This window comes from Pinus tabuliformis, chromosome 7 (assembly GCF_031772625.1).
Source record: "Pinus tabuliformis cultivar Carrire ecotype Pingquan chromosome 7, CPIR1, whole genome shotgun sequence".
NCBI lineage: Eukaryota > Viridiplantae > Streptophyta > Pinopsida > Pinales > Pinaceae > Pinus > Pinus tabuliformis.
In genome coordinates, this window is record NC_142293.1 from 478,790,148 (window position 1) to 478,811,222 (window position 21,075).

The 21,075-nt window shown below is 36.8% G+C and overlaps 3 protein-coding genes across 3 annotated transcripts; 1 reads left to right on the plus strand and 2 right to left on the minus strand.

The window, feature by feature from the left end:
- Positions 1-4,282: 4,282 nt before the first annotated feature.
- On the minus strand, positions 4,283-4,729 carry LOC149248065 (linoleate 9S-lipoxygenase 5-like). The gene is made up of 2 exons (XM_089447328.1): positions 4,548-4,729; positions 4,283-4,418 (listed from the first exon to the last, which is right to left on the minus strand). The coding sequence occupies exons 1-2, from the start codon at positions 4,727-4,729 to the stop codon at positions 4,283-4,285; spliced, it is 318 nt and encodes a 105-aa protein (XP_089303454.1).
- Positions 4,730-4,847: 118 nt separating this feature from the next.
- LOC149248066 (putative linoleate 9S-lipoxygenase 8) lies at positions 4,848-7,166 on the minus strand. Its single transcript, XM_089447339.1, has 5 exons — positions 7,053-7,166; positions 6,832-6,893; positions 6,101-6,358; positions 5,460-5,978; positions 4,848-4,992 (listed from the first exon to the last, which is right to left on the minus strand). Exons 1-5 carry the CDS (start codon positions 7,164-7,166, stop codon positions 4,848-4,850), a joined length of 1,098 nt encoding a protein of 365 aa, XP_089303465.1.
- A 1,923-nt stretch (positions 7,167-9,089) lies between these two features.
- LOC149248067 (allene oxide synthase 2, chloroplastic-like) lies at positions 9,090-10,943 on the plus strand. The gene is made up of 2 exons (XM_089447349.1): positions 9,090-9,113; positions 9,411-10,943. The coding sequence occupies exons 1-2, from the start codon at positions 9,090-9,092 to the stop codon at positions 10,941-10,943; spliced, it is 1,557 nt and encodes a 518-aa protein (XP_089303475.1).
- Positions 10,944-21,075: the final 10,132 nt, after the last annotated feature.

Genomic DNA, 21,075 nt, shown 5'->3' on the forward strand with positions numbered 1-21,075 from the left:
CTTCCACTCATGCTAATCCACCCATAAAGAGAATTTTGAAAAAGAAGGATCAACCATCTTCTTCAAAGGCTCTAACTATACAACCACCCACTCAACCTCCACCACCTCTAATTGAGCCATATCCACCTTAACTAGTGGAACAACATTTTGACAAGCTTAGAAGGAATCCATTTCTTATTTTCCCTTTCATCCTATAGAGTATTAAAATTATCATAAGAGACCAAGGCATTATATGGAAGAATGTATTATATACCAACTAGTGAAGCACTTAAAAGAAGAATAGTCACTTCAAAGGAGACTTATCCCCCCTAAAAGCTCCCCATTAGAAATATTTTGTAATTGATTCCCTCAACATCCATCTTCATTTAGTCAACCTTCACAACCCTCCACTTCTTCCCAAGAGACTTTTTATAGTCAACCACCTACTTCTCCCACTCAATCTAACCAGAAATTCAAGAGCTTGCTTCATTCTTGAATTTATATAGAAGTAGTATAATTTGGTGTCAATGTTACCATAAGAGCTCGAGAATATGATGGAGTTACATGCTCTTAGTCAAGCTAAAGCTACAATAACCCAATAAGAGTCCACTTGTATACCAAAAGGAAACCATAACCATTATCCCTCTAGATCCTGATAAGAAACTTATTAGATACCTATGGGAAGACCTCCCATACAAGGGTCTTTCCCCTATTATTTATGTGGTAGAAAATTTTTCCAGCTAACATCTCTATTATGAAGTTGTTGTGAATTTTCCCACCTTACGTGACTATTTAGTAGGAGAAATTTACCTAGCCCTAGGAGTTTATACACCTATATTCAATACAATTGAGTCCTCTTAGGTCAACCATGTTGTTACTACCCCTCGATCTCCTTTCTAGGTCGAGCAACTTCACCCCTCTCCCTGGGAAACCATAGTCGTAACTTGTATATTCATTGTATTATGATCATTTATTCTTTGACCCTCTTAAGGCACCAACTTATGAGAAAATGATAATATTGGAAGACCCTACTTTGTACATAAAGTGTACTATAGGGCCTTGCTATGTTAAGCGTTACTTTGTAAACTGTAATTGTAACATGAATGTGGTGTCATATGATGTATTATTTATTATGCATTATAATAATGTGGACATGAAAGTTGTTATCATCGACATCATGGACATCATCATCATTTACATCATCATCATCATTCACACCATTATTGTTGTTGATGATGACCTAGATGACAATGATGAGAATGATGAGAAAATGATGATAACTTAGATGATGACACCAAAGATAATGATTATGATTATGACAGTGACAACATTTAAAAATTGGTAAGATTGGCCAAGGTTGTTAGCATCGTCATCATTGATAAACATTGTCATCATTTCCATTATTGTCATCGTAACCACCATCGTCTTTATCATCATTGTCATTATAATCATAATCACAATTCATGTCATCGTCATCATCTTTATTATCATAATCATCATCATCATCATTATTGACATTGTCATCAGTTGTTCATAATTGTCAATGCCATAATATATCATCAATGCAGAAAATATGACGGGTGTTGTAAAAGGGATGTAAAAGTGAACATAAATGTAGGGGCAAAAATAGACGTAAAATTGTATGAAAAGTGGATGCAACATAAGTAGTTGCAAAACAAGATGTAAAACCTAACACAAAAGTGGTTGCAAAAGCATATGCAATAGTCAATGCAAACTTGGACGCAAAATAGGATGCAAACACGAATATAAAACTGGAAGCAAACATGGGTGCAATAGTAGGTGTAAAACTTGGCACGTATTGTGGTGAAACAGATGTGGATGAAATAATGGACATAGAAATGGGCTCAAACTTGGATGCAAATAAGATGAACAAATGGATGTAAACATGGACACAAACATGGGTGCAACAATGGACACAAAATTAGATGCAAAAGTGGATGCAATAGAAGTGGATGCAAAAGTAAATGCAAAATGAGATGCAAAACTTGATGTAAAAGTGGATGGAAAAAATACACAATATTCGATGCAAACTTGTACACAAAAGAGAATGAAAATGTGGATGAAAAAGTGGAAGCAAATGTGGTTTGCAACAATAGGTGCAAGATATGGCACAAATTATGGCACAAAAAAAGTGGATGTAACAATAGACACAAAAAAAAAGATACAAACTTAGATGCAAAACAAGATGCAAAAAGGGATGTAAAAGTGGATGCAAACATGGGTGCAATAGGAAAAACAAAATTGGATGTAATGGAACTAGATGCAAAAGTAGATACAAAATGAGACGCAAAACCCAATTCATAAACCTTACACAAAAGTGGATGCAAAAAGAGATGCAATATTTGATGCAAATATTGGATGCAAAAGAGGGCATGAACATGGATGCAAAATTGGAAGAAAATGTGGGTACAATAGTAAGTGAAAAACATGGCACAAATTGTGGCACAACAAAAGTGGATGTAATGATAGATGCAAAAAAGAAGCAAACGAAGATGCAAATGAAGATGCAAAAAGGGATGCAAAAGTGGACGTAAACATGGGTGCAAAAGTGGATGCAAAATTGGATGTAGAAGTGGATGCAACAAAAGTTTATGCAAAAGTAGATGCAAAATGAGACACAAAACCTGATGCAAATCTTGATACAAAAATAAATGTAAAAGTGTGTGAAAACCTAGATGAAAATGAGGATGTAAACGTGGATGCAAAATTAGAAGCAAAAGTTGATGCAAAGGGAGGTGTCAAATAGCCTCGCAAATTGTGGCACAACAAAATTGGATGCAATAGTGGACACAATAATAGATGCAAAAGAGGATGTAAATATGGATGAAAAACAAGATGCAAAAGTGGATGCAAAAATAGATGCAAAACTAGACACAAACCTCGACGCAAAACTTTGCACAAAGGGGATGCAAAAATGGATGCAAAAGTTGATGCAAGTGTAGGCACAAAAAGTGGATGTAATAAAGGAAGGAAAAATAGGTGAAACACAATTAGGTACCAAACTTGATGCAAAACTTGGAACAAAACCTAGTGCGAAGGATGGCACAAAAAGTGGATGTAATAAAGGAAGGAAAAATAGGTGAAACACAATTAGGTGCCAAACTTGATGCAAAACTTGGAACAAAACCTAGTGCAAAGGATGGCACAAAACTTGGCATAAAACGTGGTGAAAAATCTGGTGCAAAACCTATTGTAATACCTGGTGCTAAACTTGGTGCAAGATTCAATGCAAATTTTGCATCAAGCTTTGCACCATATTTGATAAATGGACACAAATAGCACCAAAAATGGGCTCTAGGCGTGAAAAAGGAAGCAAAAATGGATGCTAATCACAGGGTTTTGTTGTAGTGATTCCACTTCTTTAACTGGAAGATAGGGATTCGAATCATATCATAGTAACTTCTTGTGACATATTTAACCCAGTTGATCAGTTACTTGGGTAGATGTGGGAGGACGGTGTTATAATAGTAAAGAGAGGAACAATGTGCATTAGTGGTTGTTATAGTTATCTATCCCAAAATGGAGTGAAGACTAAGTAAGAATCAGAAGGCAAGTGAAGTGCACTTTCACTACTAGAAATTATGGTCTAATCCCTCATCAAAGTTTCACTTATTCTTAGAAGATACGAATTTACTAATGGTGGTTTAAGATTTTGAAACCCATCATATTCTCTCATGGTATTATGAATGTGAGGGGAAATGTATGTGTAACTCTAAACTCCAAAAATAGAATTAGTCTACAAAAATGAGAAAAATCCTTAAGGAGATAAGGTTTCCAAGAATAGAGCTTAAATCTAAAAATAAAACTAGCTACCTGACACAATTTTCTAGGAGGAGGATAAGGATCAAGATGATATATAATTCTAATAGACAAAGCCAATGGATAAAGCCATGCTAGTGCACTATGATGCCATGTCATTTCCTAATCATTTTCATGTGTCATTTTAGATGGAAGAACTTGCTAAAAATAGACCTACTATAAATAAGTCACCTAATAAAAATAGACATGTTATAAATAGTAGTCATCCTAAACACTTGAAAAATATAAGAAAATGTGCATGTACATAAGACCTCATTAGCACACCAGTAACCCCAACATTTTATGATAATAATAGCAATAAAATAGATAAATGGTGCCCCTTTTATTATCTATAGAATTATATTTGCTATATAAATAAAGATGAAAATATTATTTCTTAGAAAAAATTGAATATAAGAATAACAAATATACAAGCCTTAGCCTTAAATGATATATCTAACCCTACCCCTCTTTGGTGAAAGAATCATTGACACTTGATTTTGACATATAAAGAGTCATCTGTCCAGTAAGAAGCGGAGCCCTGTCCCAGGTATACCTCGCCGGTCGAATGCTGCGATAGAAGCTCCAGGACAGCCATGGTAGTGGCACAGGGCTTTTGACTGGACACAGTTTTTAGGAAATAGGCTTCCTGGTCACGAAGGAAGTCCAAGTATTGTGGGGATCCTTAATCTGGAATAAGTTTCCGGGTGGTACTGGGGTGATTGGGCATGAATTCCACATAGCCGTACCGCTCGAAATTGACCGCTGCATGGTGGGCAGAAACGATCGGAATAAGTTTCCGGGTGGTACTGGGGTGATTGGGCATGAATTCCACATAGCCGTACCGCTCGAAATTGACCGCTGCATGGTGGGCAGAAACGATCGAAATGAGTGCGGTAATCCTTTCTTTCACATCTTCCATACTCTTCATCTCGTCGATTGCAAATTCCCCGAATATTTGGGAATGAGACAGATTGCAAATTCCCGGAATATTATAGGAATGAGACGGATATTTGGGAATGGGACGGAGTCGGTGAAGGCACTATATACTATATAGAGACGCTGTTGGGAATTCCTCGAAATGTAAGCCCAGCACTTGTCTCGCCAGTATCGGAAGTCCCTGGGCATAAGAGCGTGTAGGACTTGTCTCGCCAGTATCGGAAGTCCCTGGGTATAAGAGCGTGTAGGGAATATCTGCAGGGCCTCGCTGGTTTACCAACTTTAGATTTTTGTTCCTACTATCGATATTCTTCTCTATCTCAAGTAGCTTGGAGTTAAAGGATTTGAATGCCTCTTCTACGGGAGAGTTATCTGTCCAGTAAGAGGCGGAGCCCGGTCCAAGGAAAATTTTAAGGATGGAATTTTTTTTTGAAGTTTAAAAACATTGGCGAATCTCACTAATCCCTAATATGCAAACTATAAAATGTGTATTGATATATTTGTAAAATTATTCAAATCTATATTGATTTTATATATAGTCTCTATATAATGTTGGCGATTTTTGAGGTAAAATAATTTTATATTCTAAAATTTGGGCGAATCGTCTTTTATAAAAATTGGTAATTCGCGAATCTTTTTTTGGAAAAATCAAGGAAAATTAGCCCACTGGGCGAACATTAGCCCCTAAAATTTTCCATGGCCCGGTCCCAGTTATACCTCACTGGTCGAATGCTTCGATAGAAGCTCGAGGACAACCATGGTAGTGGCACAAGCCTTTTTGATTGGACACGTTTTTTAGGAAATAGGCTTCTGGGTCATGAAGGAATTTGGAGTATTGTGGGGATCCTTTCTCTGGAATAAGTTGCTGTGTGGTACTTGGGTAATTGGGCATGAATCTCGCATAGCCATACTGCCTGAAATTGACCGCTGCATGGTGGGCAAAAGCGATCCAAATGAGTGTGGTAATGCCTTCTTTAACGTCCTCCACACTCTTCATCTCGTACCATCCTCCCTCCTCATGCTTCTTATCTCCGTGACCCACTTCCACGATCTCTTTCCACCATGCTTCAACTTCTCTGTCGCTCTCTACACTTTGGTCGTCCTTGTAATACAGCGATGTGTAGTCAGATACCCAACATTTCAAGGCCGCCCATATTTCAAGCCCGTCCACTGCATACGGATAATCCTCTATCACAAGCTTCACACCATTTACTTCATCAGTTTCGGGCACAGCCATACCCCTGGACAACGCTTATTATATTAGTGCATTAATCTATTAGTCTCACAAAAAGTTACAACATGGTTATAATCTTACCTTTTTAATATTAAAGTTACAACATGATGGTTATGGTTATAATATTACCTTTTAAGAAGATCAGCTGGCAGTCCTTGCTCGTTGAATCTCCAATCCATGTATGCTTTGGCCGAAATTTCCATAGAATACTTACCACTCGTAAAGCATTGCTCGATTATGCCTCCTGCATTTATCAACGATTGCCGAGCAGATCGATTGATCTCCATAGTATTGCGAAAGTGAGGGATGAGCAACTTGTGAAGTGGGTGCAGTTTGCTCAAATGTCTATGGGTAGCAATAATAAATGGCTCTACCACAGCATGGGTCCTGAGCTTGCATTTGAAAGAAAAAAGAATAACTTTATAAATAATTTCGAAGTACACAAAGCACAACAAATGTGAATATGATAAAAGGTCATTAGTAATCTTCTAACAAGTTCAAACTAAAAAAACACAAATGATATTGTTATATATTATAATATTTTTAACATAAGAAAATAATTGATTTGTTATATATTATAATATTTTTAATCTAAACAAAGTAACTGTTATTGAAAAAGCTTTTGTTTTCTGTGATCCATATTATATTAAAAAGAGTATTTTCAGTAGAAAATTATATATTAAGAAGAGTATTTTTGGTAAAAAATTATATAGAAGAAAATTTTACCATGACGCCATTCTTAATCAGCCAGTGTAGTTAATCATTAAGACCATCTAAAGATACAGATCAGATCACAGACGATCAAGTCACAGTATTTAAATAAAAGACGATGTAAAGACCAAAAAATTACTATCTCTTACCAATGGCTCACCAACTGATGGTAATCGGAATCGTTTGCCCGCACATGAGCCTTCGCTAGTTGCTATCACCATCCATGATCTTCACCGATATAGTCAGGAGTGTAGACGTGTCTTGAACCCAAGCCCACTGATGTGGGAGGCAGACACAGCTCAATGGCCACCCTTCATCTTCACCGCTATCGTCAGGAGTGTAGACTTGTCTTGAACCCAAGCCCACTGACGTCGCTGGCAGATAAATCTTTGACATCGAGAAGAGACGCTTTCCGAAGGACAACCGTCCCTTCGATCTTGGTAACTCCCTTCTTGCACCTCCCGAAAATTTCGAAAATTTTCATTTCTGTGTCCAACCGTAATGCCTAATCCATTTATACTTGCACTCGCAATCCCTGAGCGGCTTGCCCTTGCCTGGTTACAAACATTGAGTCATTGGTATTTATAGACTGCCGAGCTGAGCAAACAAATAAATTTCCTGCCCAACAAGACAGCTGTCAGTAGTAAATGATTCTATTTCAAAAGTTATACCCAATGCCCATATTATATTATAGCATGTACGGATCAATCTATATCTTTCCATTGTTTCTTGGATAAAATTCTACTCAATGCCCATATTATATTATAGCATGTACGGATCAATTTATATCTTTCCACTGTTTCTTGGATAAAATTTTTCCTCATCCCCACGGCAATTATTCTCCCAGAAAGTTATGCGAGGATAACTTTGGCGGGTTGTGTCTGCCGTAAACTCTCCGTTTGTCCAATTGGATATGGTGATAGGTTAAAAAGTCGATGATGTAAGACGGTTGTCGTCAGTGAGACAGCCCGTAGGCTTCCACCATTCAGAAAATGACGTGTATAGTGAATCGCCCATGTGTTTTGTGCGAATGTCCCAGGCAAGTCTGGAATTTCAATTCAAATTTATCTTACCTCTCACGTGGAAATTTGATTACAGTCATTTGTGCTTGTCGTTTGAAGCTTTAGATTTAGCGTGGGATGTAATGAGAGACGTAGGTAGGTGAGAGATAGGTAGTAAACTTGCTTGCAAAATAGTTATACTTGGAAGAAAAAGAATCTTTAACCATGTTAACTCTAGTTAACCTACCATGTTCAGATAATGTCACTATTCCAATTAATTTCTGTATTTATTTTGGTATCTATAAAAATCTCATTAACCACCTATGCAATTAAACATATTTGATGACAAGAAAAACAGATTTGGTAGCAATAAAGTAGATGCTTATCTAAACAGATTAGGCGATTAGAAATAGATGTTGCCCCTGAACAGAGACTAGGCTACAACTAAACTGATAGGCTAATTTTTTTATTTATTTATTAATTATTTTTTAAAACTTTTATCATTACAATTTTTTTCAACAAATTTGGTGACAAGAAAATAAATGTTGCACCTAAACAGATTGGGTAACAGGAAACAAATGCTACCATTATAACTAAACAGGCCGTCTAATTTAGTTTAAAATTTAAATCGCTCACTCGTTAGAAATAGAATTTACGACAATTTATGCCGCCAACGTAAATACTTCCACATCAAATTTAAGGTTTTAAATTTTATACTTATTTAAACGAGCTAACATATACTGCATAACACTACAGCTCCACAAATATCAATAATGGTTAAATAAACCTACGCTTTAAATGAATTACAGGCGGACGAGATTAAGAAAAAAAAATAATAAAATTAACGGCGATGTTGGAAGCGTATTTAGCATCGAGTACATATATAGTTTAAGTGGGTGGGCTTCATGTCTGAGGGTGAGTGTTTGTTTTGAAAGGTTACAAACTCAAAATCAATCAAGAAGTAGAGTATATATGTTTTTATAGATTTAAAATCAAGAAGTAAAATATATATGTTTTTATAGATTTAAAATCAAGAGATTGAATATGTATAGTTTTATAAATTTTAGTAATTAAATTTTATGTAAAAAATATTTCAAACCTTTTTTATTCAACACTATAAATTAATACGTTGTAACTAACCGCCTTCTTATTATGTATATTTTTATAAATTTTAGTAATTAAATTTTTACGTAAAAAATATTTCAAAATTTTTTTATACAACACTATAAATTAATACCTTGTAACCACCTTATTATTATTAATCTGCTTAAATCCATACTTGGTAACTAGCCACCTTATTATTATTAATCCACTTAATTCCATCCTAACCCGACCCAAAACAAATCCATTCTAACCTTAAAAAAAAACATAGTTGGTAACTTGGTATAATTATCGGCATCTACGACATGGCTACTCTTAGTGTAAACGCTGTTACGGAACAACTTTTGAAATAAACGCTCTATTTCCGAATAATGTCGTACAGCTTTAGAATCTGTCTTTTGACGCCAAGTTGCGGGCATTAAAATTCTTGACGCCAAGTCGCGGGCATTAAAATTCTTGATCGTTTGTTTTAAGGGAAACAAAAGAGACAACACTGGATGCTACACCACTTACAATTTGTGTTTTTTTTTGCATAAATACAGACCGAGAAGCTCTTTGGGATGAAACATCCCACGCTGGTTTTCACTGCTACCTAGTAGCGATCAAGCGGTGGACTTGTGTTTCAGCCTGTAACCAAGTATGGCTTCTGCAACGGCGTCCAAGGACATTCCCAGAACGTATGGCCTCGGAACTGTGGAGGACATTCCCGGAACGTAAGGCCTCGGAACTGTGGAGGACATTCCCGGAACTTATGGCCTCGGAACTGTGGAGGACATTCCCGGAACTATGGCCTCGGAATCGCCGGAGCGATCAAGGATAGATATGATTACTTCGTAAAAGAAGGTCCACAAGAATTCTTCAAAAGCCGAATGATGAAGTACAAGAGCACTGTTTACAGAGTATATCTGCCACCAGGGCCGCCACTCTTTCCGGAAGCACAGGCCATCGTTCTTCTGGATTCCAAGAGCTTCCGCGTGCTGTTCGACATGACGAAAGTCGAAAAGCGAAATGTTTTCATTGGTAATTACATCCCCAGCTCTGATTTCACCAGAGGCTTCAGGGCGTTGTCCTACATGGACCCCTCAGAAGAACATCACGCCAACCTCAAGAAATTTTGCTCAGATATTCTCAAGATGAACGCCCACAAGTGGTTTCCAGAGTTCCACAAGGCTTCAGAAAAGCTATGGGCGGTGGCTGAGAAAGATTTCTTGGAAGGCAGAAGAAAGCCATTTAATGCCCATAGTAAACATATGCTGTTTAATTTTCTGTGCAGGTGTATGGTCAACCGAAATCCCAGTGAAACGGACCTCGGAAACGATGGGCCTTCCTGCGTTAAAAAATCACTTGCACTTCAACTGGCTCCGACTGCCAGTAGTGGCATCCTACCAAAGATCCTCGACGAAATCACAATCCATGCGGTTCCTCTGCCGCCCTTTTTAGCGCGTAAGGACGACCGAAGGCTGCGCGACTTCTTCTACGAAACGGAGGTTCTTGATACACATCAGAGTTTAGGTGTGAGTAAAGAGGAAGCGTGCCATAACTTGCTCTTCTTGCTCTGTTTCAACGCCTTCGGAGGACTCATGATTTTGCTTCCAAACATCATCAAGCGAATCGTTCAAGTGGGTGGTGAATTGCAGAGAAATCTGGCACAAGAGGTTCGAGGGGCATTCCGCGCTAATAACAACAGTCTAGACGCCCAGGCTTTGAACCGCATGCGTCTAGTTCGATCAACGGTGTACGAAGTGCTGAGGATGGACCCGCCGGTTCAGTTTCAGTATGCGAAAGCCAAGGAAGACTTCGTTCTCGAGTCGCACGATGCGCGTTATCTGGTGAAGAAAGGTGAGCTTCTGGCCGGGTATCAGCCCATGGCAATGAGAGATCCTCACGTCTTCGAGGATGCACACCAATTTACTCCGGATCGTTTCATGTATGAGGGGGATAAAGATCAGAATCTGCTGCAGTGTTTGTTCTGGTCGAATGGCCCTGAAACAGAAGAATCCTCTATGCACAACAAACAGTGTCCAGGGAAGAACATTGTAATACTTTTAGCATGTCTTTTCGTTGCCCACATCTATCTGCGATACGACTCCATTGGTATAGATCCCGATACACCCTCCTCACGCATCGTTTTCACAGCTCTGAATAAGGCCACGTTCTAACATGGAGTGCGCCCACCTGACCTTGTCTTTCTCTTTAAATCATAATTACTCAGAAATAAGGACTTCGTTTGACACAGGGATCACCCAAAGTCATGATATCGGATGGTATAATCGGTCAACACACATGAAATTAAAGGTCAATGGGCATCATGAGTTTGGGCTCCTTCCATCTTACCTACCTACCGTACTTTATAAGATCTTTAGAAGGAATAGATTGTAAATACAGTTTTATATTATGGTATTTTTTTAAGGGATTACCTACCTACTGTAGTTTATAAGATCTATAGAAGGAATAGATTGTAAAAACAGTTTTATATTATGGTATTTTTTTCCTTAAAAATTATTTTATTTATTGTTATGTTATAGTTTAATAGTGCACTTTACTCTCTATTTTTTTTTTTAATAAAATTATTAGTATATTTATCATTTTAATTTAATTATTAATAATAATTTAAATTGTAAAGATTTAACTTCCATAAAATATTTTTAATGGTAATCACAAATTAAATTGTGAGATTTATGTCTTTTAATTAAATTTATTAATTAAAAGAATATTATATGAATCAATGTTATTTCCTTTAGAGGCCTATTCTATAGCCCAGTATGACCCCAATGTGTAAGAAGGGGTGGAATTTGAAGAGAAATATGACGTTACCGTCTTTTGTGATGTGTATTGAAGTTTATAAAATGTTATTTTTGACAATTTATTTTTTTTCAAAAACTTTTAAGGTTTGTGTTTTATCCAATTTTGTTAATAATCAATGGGTGACATACTTTTTCTTTTAAAGTTTATTTTATAGTTAAAAAATTCAAAATTTGTTTATAGTTTAAAGAATCCAATTTTATTATCCAATTTTTCATTGTTATTCAATTTTGCCAATAATTAATCCTAGATATATGTTTTTTTATGATTTACTCATAGTTCAAAATTGGCTTATAACCAACATAGACCCATTTTAACTTCGGATCTACCAAGCATCGAGATGGTTCAAATATCTCAAAAAGAAAGAGTAAAACTTGAGGAAATATTTGCACTTCAAAAATATTTGATTCCTCTCTGTTCTTGGTAGATCTTGAATGAAAATGGATCTATGTATCACACCATTAATTCAAAGTCACTAACATCACACCAAAATTAAATGCAGAGTATTGAATTAGAAGTTAGGCGAAAATTAGCAATACGACACAAATATTAATAGATGAAAGTTGAAATTTCTTCATTTGCTTTGAATTTTCCCCCTAATTTGTCACCCTGCAACCCGTCAAAATCGAGTTAAGCTAGAAAGGCTCATTGGTGCACAACAGACTCAGAGATGGGGCTTAAACCAGAAGGAGAATGCAAACTCATGCACACCATGGCTACCAAAAGTGAAGATCTTGGAGTTTCCGAATGCGAAGGTACAAAATGTCGATGAAGATGTTTTCCAAGAGGTGAGCTATAAGCGCATGGAAATTTTCGTAAACTCTATATTGTGGAACACCACAATTGTTATCTAGTGGTGGGAGCATAGTGATGTTGGTTCATTTCCTCTAGGAGATTGAGGGCGGGATGGTAGTTCTCCAGTTGTCGATGTAGAGCCGAACCTGGTGATCCCAACAATGAAGTGCAATAGATCATTAATATTTTGCAAGACCATGTGAATAGACATTGTGCATGATTCCTCAACACCTCAACTAATAGAGGTGTGTGCACAGTGCAAGGGAAATTTGAACCCTTGACATCGTAATTTGACCCTTTAATCTTCTAACCCTCATGGGTTCCACCAAATGTGAAATGGGCTTAACAAAATTTGAATATGCTGGGAGAAGCATAGAGAGAGGACCAATAATTTGAAGAGAAGCCAAAGGAACCATCACCAACCTTCTTATCTACAACAAACAACGACATGTGTTTGTCAATAAACATTAGAGAATAAGCGTGGTGGTAGCAGGAGGAGGAGGATGTAGTGGCTCGGTCCCTCGAGTGATGGGGGACATAGGATGGGAGTTGTTGAGAAGAGGCTACTAGATTTAATTTATGTAAATACTCTTTGTTCATCATAGGTATATATACTGATTTCCTTTGTTCATTATATGTAATGTTTAGATATATTCCTGAAAATTCACATTTTCTTATCTTCTTCCATTTTGTATACCACTAATCCCTTCTCCATTCAAACTTAGCAGAGCAAAAAGGAACATTACTACAGAGAAAGGCATAGAGGGTCGTTAGTTGTTGAGTTGAGTTCAATTCCATTGTACATTATTGATTTGTCTTTCCTTTTCTTATTATGCTTCTTTCTTCCATTGATGTTTTTGTTATGTCAATGGTTTTTCCTGCTTGTATGTTTTTGTTGAATTTGGGTTTTCTATTTGGCTTTGATATTGGTGTTTTTTTAAAGTCTTTTTTATTGTTTACATTTGGTATCCTATGGGAGAGGAGGTGATAATTTCACTAATTAAACCCTATAGTGGTGGTTGATGTACATTCCACATTATGTGCAGTGGGTAAAAGATGTACGCATTGTTGCTTTTGGGTTTTATTTTAATAAATAATTATGTTTATTTGTTTATTTTAGTTCATTTGTTTAATAATATTTTATTCATATGTAGGTGTAGAAATATTGTGTAGCAGCTCCTCTACAGATGTTGGATTGTGTTAAGGAGTCACTAAAGGTACTTTTCCTCTGATTCACACTCAACTTAATGTAGAGTCCTCAATTTCAAGTGGTGAAAGAAGTTGTATTATGTTCTATTAAGAGGTAGCATGCTTATTATGGAAACCTAATTGAAGAAAATGAATCCAACAACCTTACTTTATCTGATCTTCTCCTTGAAAGGCCTTTCCATTGGATAGCTATATCATTCTTAATCAAATATTAGGTCACCCTCCCACCCACCCTCCTGATCTTAACCAAGTTTTAAATCTCCTTTCCTCAGGTCTTGAGTGTCCTTTGTAGAGGCCATTACTTGACATGAACCTCAAAAAGACATTACATTCCATTGAGATGATGAGTGATAAAAAATAATGAATCAACTTTATTAATCAAACTAGGCAGCTCTCAGGTGAGAGGCTGCACCTGGAGACTGCCACTAGCAAAACATCCTACATTCTTTCTCACAAAGGCCTATTACATATAAACTATCACATAAACATGGTGGTTTGAACCACTCCCTAAATAATAGGATCTTAGACCTAATCACAGGGTCTCAATCCTATCCTACAACAACAAATAACCTAATGTGGAAAAGACTAACTTTCTCCATTAAGTCTAACACTCCCCCTTAATGGAGAAAGGGTGCTTGGAAAATAAGCATATGCCTGTTGGTCTAGTCTCAACTAGGCTTACAATAGTACATAAAAAGCTTGGTAACTGAGATTTCATTTTTGTCTTCTTGTTTGAGAGTCCATGCTTGTTCATTCGTCAATGAAGTTTCATATTCACTTTCTTTCCATAAGGTAGTGATGGAGCTTCTCCTCCTTTCTACATTTTCTACCCCAAAGGCGAAATGCTTGAACTCTTATCCTCCTCTTTCTTGATCTCGATTGTAGGCTAACATTCAATGTCGCAAGTTCTTGGGACTTTTCAATTGTTTCTTCTTGAATGCCAATATCTGCACACTTAAAAACAATGTTAGATTCAAAAAGAGGACCATATTAGCTCCTGTCTTCCTGCTCCTTCAAGAGAGATTTCATTTCTCCATCTCTCTTTGTTTACATAATTTGTTGATTCATGCCTTCAACCTCTTTACTCAATTAAGTTGTTGTAAACATGTTGTCCTGCATTTGATTTGTATATGGAAATAGACCTTTCTTATCACTGAAAAACAACTCATCAATAAGATGTTTTTCATGCATCAAATTGATCCACTTGTCATGAGATACATAGATCTCATCAAATTTGACTTCATAGGTCTTTGCATCAGGGAAGCTTTCTTCATAAAAAAATTCAAATTCTACAACAATGGTCGTTTCTTCATCATCACATGTTTTAATGTAAATTACAGGCACGCATTCATTACCCATCATTGCATCTTCAATGTTGACATGTTCAGTTTCACAATCAGTTATGGAATTGAAAACACAATCATCATTTTTAAGAGAAATACCTTCATCATCTTTGCCATCATTCAAACTGTACTTCATTTCTAAAATATCCCACAAAACTTTTGCATTTTGAATCTTACCATATTCATGTAGTATATTGAACATGATGTTTTCATCTAATGTAGATGTTATAAGATGTAATGTTGATGCATCTCCACTATCATAGTTTAAATTGATAGCATCTTCAACATAATTCAATAAGTTTACCTTCCATAATGTTGTTTTCATTTCAGTTGCCCAGCTTTCATAGTTCATACCTGAAAAGAGGGTAGATCCGGCATTAACCTCTTAATGATTTCATTAAATTCTAGATCTGCATCATGATCCGTGACTTGATCAGCTATAAGTCCATCAGTGTTCACTAGAAACTCTTCAGAAAATTTAGCAAAACAATATATAACATCTGTCCCTTGATGCTTTCTCCTTAGTTTTCTTCAAAACTCTTTCGGTCTCCTTTGTTGACCCATTTATCCTTCTATTTTCTCTCCAGCATCTAGTGCGTAATAACACTTCGATCAAGAATAGTCTGCCGCCCACTGCACTATTACATACCAGCTCTAGATGTTACTATACACTTTCCAATAATACTCGATCCAACAGCGCTCACGCTCCAGCCACACAAGGATGGGCCACCAAGTTGATCGAACAATGAGGGATCCAAACAACACTTTTTCCCACGCACAGGTCAAATTAAAATTCCCAATTCATAAATGATGTCGACATTTACACAAACCAATAGCAACACCAGTTAAACATAGTGTTCACATGATCCACACAATCAATCCATAGGAGAAGATTCCTAGCTGCACAGACGAACCAGAACAATGCTTTGTCCACAAAATTTTACTCCACGCGACCTCTAATTCAAGCTGCCACCACACGACCTTCAACTCAGCCACTGTAGATCTGACCACCAGGCAGTTGCCCAAACTCCTTGACCACGACAAGTGGATCTCTATTCCATGAACACAGTGCCACTAATCTCGATTCGTGGCAACACTTGTGAGGAAAGATCCCAGCAGTGCAGACCCAACCTCCATGCAGGATCAAGCTACATACCTTCGACCTGCTGCAAGACCGTGAGTACGAGGGAGCAGCAACACCCTCCGACCTTTGGCCTTGGCAACACCACTCTGGCCTTTGAATACCTTGCTTTCTGTATAGCCAACACTCCGCAGCTCCCCAGCACACAGCTGCCACCACAATCAACAAATTTCGATGAAACTACACACTTCAGCCTTAAGGGACTCAAGAGACTTCAAATTTCGATGGCGCACTTCACAACCAACAGATCCATGATCAACGCTCACCGCTTTGAATTCAGCTTCTGTATTGCCAAATTTTACAATGGTTGACTTAGCCTACTTAAACACAGGCTTCTCCACACAAAGAAACGCCCTCACATGTTCACGCCTTCAGCCTCCTCTCTAGTGGGTTCCTCCTTTTTGTCAACAATGGTTGTTTCTACAAGATCTACGAAATATTTCTATTCGAGCATCTATTGAGAGACGAGGTATCACTGTTGTTGAGCATCTATTCCACTGCCACCTCTGATTTCAGGTCAATGGACCTTACCCACAATTCACCGGAACCGGGCAAGCTCCATGATTCAACCTTCACGCTCACGCTCACCTCAGCACGGTTCGCTCATCCATGCCACACCAGCGTGAACACCACCACTGGAGGTTTCCACCGTCGTTCCAGCTTCTTGGAGCAAATGGAGGAACAGAGGTCAAAATAGCAAACTTTGCTGCGAGGATTTTGCTCCTCTTCCCTCTTCTCTACTGGCTAGACCTGCCCTCGTGCCTTGTGATCTGATGACACAGAGATTCTTGGATCAGAAGTTGATCCTATGGATGTTGTTAAGCCAGGATCTGCGGCGCCCTGAGCGAATAAGCTCCACCGTCCTAGCGATTGCTTGATCTCTAGCTACAGAAATTGCAATCTCGGCCTTCACTGCTTGATCTTTGGCTGCGCCAACTACAATCTCGACCTTCACTGCTTGGTCTCTAGCTACACCAACTTCGATACGGGGAATCAGGAAATTGCCGAGTTGTACCACAATTTCCGTAGTAAGATAGACTCCACGACTAGTCAATGTGAATCATTGGGTAATCACAACCCTCACCCCATAATCAAAATCAATCACGGTAATCATGGTGGGCGCCAAACAATGAATCAGATAGCAGGATGTAGCTCCAGCAATCCCAACTATGATCAACACATTCGATCACCCATAATGCTTGATCACTAAATCATTCAACAAACTTGACCCTGACCTTGAGTTCCAACCTAACCTCTGATACCATGATAAAAAATAAAGAATCAACTTTATTAATCAAACGGGGCAACTCTTAGGTGAGAGACTACACCTGGAGACTACCACTGGCAGAACGCTCTATATTCTTTCTCACAAAGGCCTATTACATATAAACTAGCACATAAATAGGGTGGTTTGAACCACTCTCTAAACAATAGGATCTTAGACCTAATCACAGGGTCTCAATTCTATCCTACAACAACAAACAACCAAATGTGGAAAAGACTAACTTTCTCCATTAATCCTAACAATGAGGATCTTCCTTTTATGGATTGATATTTCCCAATAGTGATGCATAGAGTTGGTTTGAAAATAAAATATGGTTGGGAGGTCTATTGATTTTTGTTTTGGTCAAATTCTCGGTAAACAACCATTGAAAAAAGAAAATGCGTATGAAAAGATAAAGATATGTATGGGAGTAATACTAATATTGTTGTTGTACTAACAAACACATACAAACAATTTGATTTCGGGGTTATGGAGATTTTATTGTGAGTGTTCCATGTAATTTCAAACCAAGATTCACGATTCAATATGTCATTTGTGTGTTATGGTCATTTTGTTATTATGATAAATATTTTTAAAAAATTAACATCACTATGTTATTGAAGAGTAATATTTTAATCAAACCTTTATTGGTGAAGGGTTAATTTATTATCAAAACATCACTCTTGAAGCACAAAATTTTAAAGATAACTTGACAGGAAGTATAAGACCAAAACCTCAAAAAAAATTGTGTGATGGGTACAAAAGAATCCAAATTCCAACTCTGTGTGTAAGTATGTCACGTCCTCAAAAAATAATAAATAAAATTTGGGCTAATATGGGTTACTCTTAAATTATATATATCTTTTTAATCTTACTAATAGACTAAGATTAATTGTTAAAATATAACTCTGTACTTGAATGGATAGTAAATTATCTCATGTGTTTAATAGTTCCTTTATCATATACATGAATTTGAATGGATCATAAATTTACCTTTAACAATTTTTTTGCCAAATTAAAATTCCAAATTATGTAAAATTCTAAACATTTTTACTCTTTATTAAAGCCAATACCATTTCTTAAATCAAAGGAAAAAGGTTAATTCAACACAAAGAATATAATATCTTGATCCAAAATCTTTTAATATTTCTTTTAACTAAAAATTTGTAAAATGAATCTTTAAAATGAAAAGTCATATCCTAGGGATATATGAAAATGTTTAAAGACAAATATTTCCACATCAAAGTTGTAATAACTTTGGATTAATGCAATGCTAAATTTAATATAATATTCAATTTGTTATATTATAATATATAATAATATATCATGATATATATTAACTCTAGATATATATGGAGGGAAGAAGAAGGACATAGAGTGATAGAGGTGGAGAGATAGGGGGAGTGACAAGAAAGAGGAGGAGATACAATGAAGGAGAGAGAAGGAAGAGGAATGAAGAGAGAGAGAATGAGAGTAATGAGAGAGGGAGAAAAGGGTAAGAGAGAGAGAGTGGGAGACACAAAGATGAAGGGGGGAGAGAGATAGTGACAAGGTTGGAGGGAAAAGAGGGAAGGGGGGAGGGAGAGATAGTGACAAGGTTGGAGGGAAGAGAGAGAGAGAGGGAGGTAGGAGAGAAATGGAGAGAGGGGAAGGACCAGAGAGAGGACTTGAGAGAGAGGAGGGGAGAGGGAGGGACAAAGAGATGGAGTTGGAGGGGGAGAGAGGGAATGAAGAAGAAATACATTGAGAGAGAAAAGTGGAGAGAGAGAGAGAGAGGAGTGACAAGGGAGAGATGGAGAGAGAGTGTGTATGTTTTGGGTGAGATAGAGAGACAAAGAAGGAGATATGGAAGGAAGGGGGGAGAGAAGGAGAGAGGAGAGAGAGAGGGAGATAGTGATAAAGTTGGAGGGCGAAGAGAGGGGGGGGGGGGATAGAGTGAGGTGGGAGAGAAAGGGACAAAGAGGAAGAGAGAGAGGACATGAGAGAGGAAGAGAGAGAGTGGTAGGTAAGAAGAAAGACATATACAGAGAAAGGTGGAGAGAGAGAGAGAGAGAGAGGGAGTGATAAGGCAGAGAGATAGAGAGGGAGAGAGGAGAGCAAGAGGGAAGAGAAATAGAAGGGGGAGAGAGGGAGACATAGAGGAAGAGGGATATATATATATATATATATATATATATATATGGAGAAAGAGTGTGTATGCTTTGGGGGTCATATCAAGAGACAAAGGAGAGGCAGAGGGAGATATAGATATAGATGGGAGGCGAAGACACTACTACACCAAGGGCACTTTTAAGACATTTTTTTTAAGACAAAAGAAATATTTTATCTTAAAAAGTCACTTTTTATTTTAGTTATTTTACATTAAAATTTAATATCAATTGAATTGTCTTAAATAGGAAATTTAAGACAAAAAACAATTTGAGACAAATATATTTTAAGAAAAAACTTTATATTTAAGACAAAAAGGGTTTAAGACAAAAATATTTTTAAGACAAAGCTTTAAATTTAAGACAAAAAAAGTGTGAGACAAAAATATTTTAAGACAAAACTTTATATTTAAGGCAAAAACAGTTTAAGACAAAACTTTATATTTAAGACAAATAATTTGAGACAAAAATATTTTAAGACGGAACTTTATGTTTAAGACAAAGACAGTTTAAGACAAAACTTTATATTTAAGACAAAAACAGTTTAAGACAAAATTATTTTAAGACAAAACTTTATATTTAAGACAAAAACAGTTTGAGACAAATATTTTAAGACAAACCTTTATATTTAAGACAATGGCCACTTAAGACGAAACCCATTGAAGGCAATTAATACAAAAACATATCAATTTAAGACAATATTATCTAACAACTACAAAATTGACTCTGACAGTGCGCCCTAAGTCTACGAGCTTGTAGGCTACCACTGTCTCATGCCTATACCAAGGTTGCTATTTCACTTACCATTCATGTTATCTTATATAAAGACAATGATTTGTTGGGCTCTTCGTTTTGTGGGGGTAGTCAACTCTAAAGAATGCAACAACTTTTCCTTGCAACATTTCCTAGACATCAATTCCTCTTTTGTCCCTTCAATCTTGGTTGATATGATTAGAGACAACTTGTCTTTTGTTGCATTTGACACTACTACATGGAGGGGGATTTTAAGATAATTTTTTAAGACAAAAGAAATATTTTGTCTTAAAATTTAATTTGTCTTAAAATTTTCAATATGAGGCGCTAGTAAAAAAGGTAAAGGAATAGGAGTTTGTCTTTACGTTGTTAATGGGTTCTTCAGGAAGCAGAGCAATGGAGGCTGACAAAAGTTGATGGGATTTAGGGCGATGAAGGTCGACAACAGAGGTGTGCTTCGTGAGAGGAGCAATGGAGGCACTTTCGTTGAACATGGATAGGCAGTAACATAGTTGGAGTACTTTTCGGGGTCTCCATCGAATGTGTTTTTTTATTGTTTCATTTATTTTGAACGCTACTTTTTTTTTAAGAAAGAAAAAAATGCTATCTTTTATTAAAATATAAGGATAGTACATAATTTAGATTTCATTCATTATATTATCCTTTCATACTTCTCCTATCATTCCTATGCCCATACATTTCTATTTTCCTGTTCTACAAAAAGTGTCTTTCTTAACATCAAACTGTAGCTTATAACCATTACATTTTCATAAATGAACATTTCCATTGTCTAAAGATAAAAAACTTCCATCAAAATCAGGTCTGTGTTAAAATTTC

Coding starts and splice junctions, on each gene's coding strand:
- LOC149248065 (XM_089447328.1), bottom strand. CDS start 4,729: ATGAAGAGTATGGAAGATGTGAAAGAAAGGATTACCGCACTCATTTCG. Junction 4,419..4,547: donor GCAGCGGTCAATTTCGAGCG/GTACGGCTATGT, acceptor AACTGTGTCCAG/TCAAAAGCCCTGTGCCACTA.
- LOC149248066 (XM_089447339.1), bottom strand. CDS start 7,166: ATGAAAATTTTCGAAATTTTCGGGAGGTGCAAGAAGGGAGTTACCAAG. Junction 6,359..6,831: donor CATCAGTTGGTGAGCCATTG/GTAAGAGATAGT, acceptor ATGCAAGCTCAG/GACCCATGCTGTGGTAGAGC. Junction 4,993..5,459: donor TCTATCGAAGCATTCGACCA/GTGAGGTATAAC, acceptor GAGGCCCTGCAG/ATATTCCCTACACGCTCTTA.
- LOC149248067 (XM_089447349.1), top strand. CDS start 9,090: ATGGCTACTCTTAGTGTAAACGCT. Junction 9,114..9,410: donor CTACTCTTAGTGTAAACGCT/GTTACGGAACAA, acceptor CTTGTGTTTCAG/CCTGTAACCAAGTATGGCTT.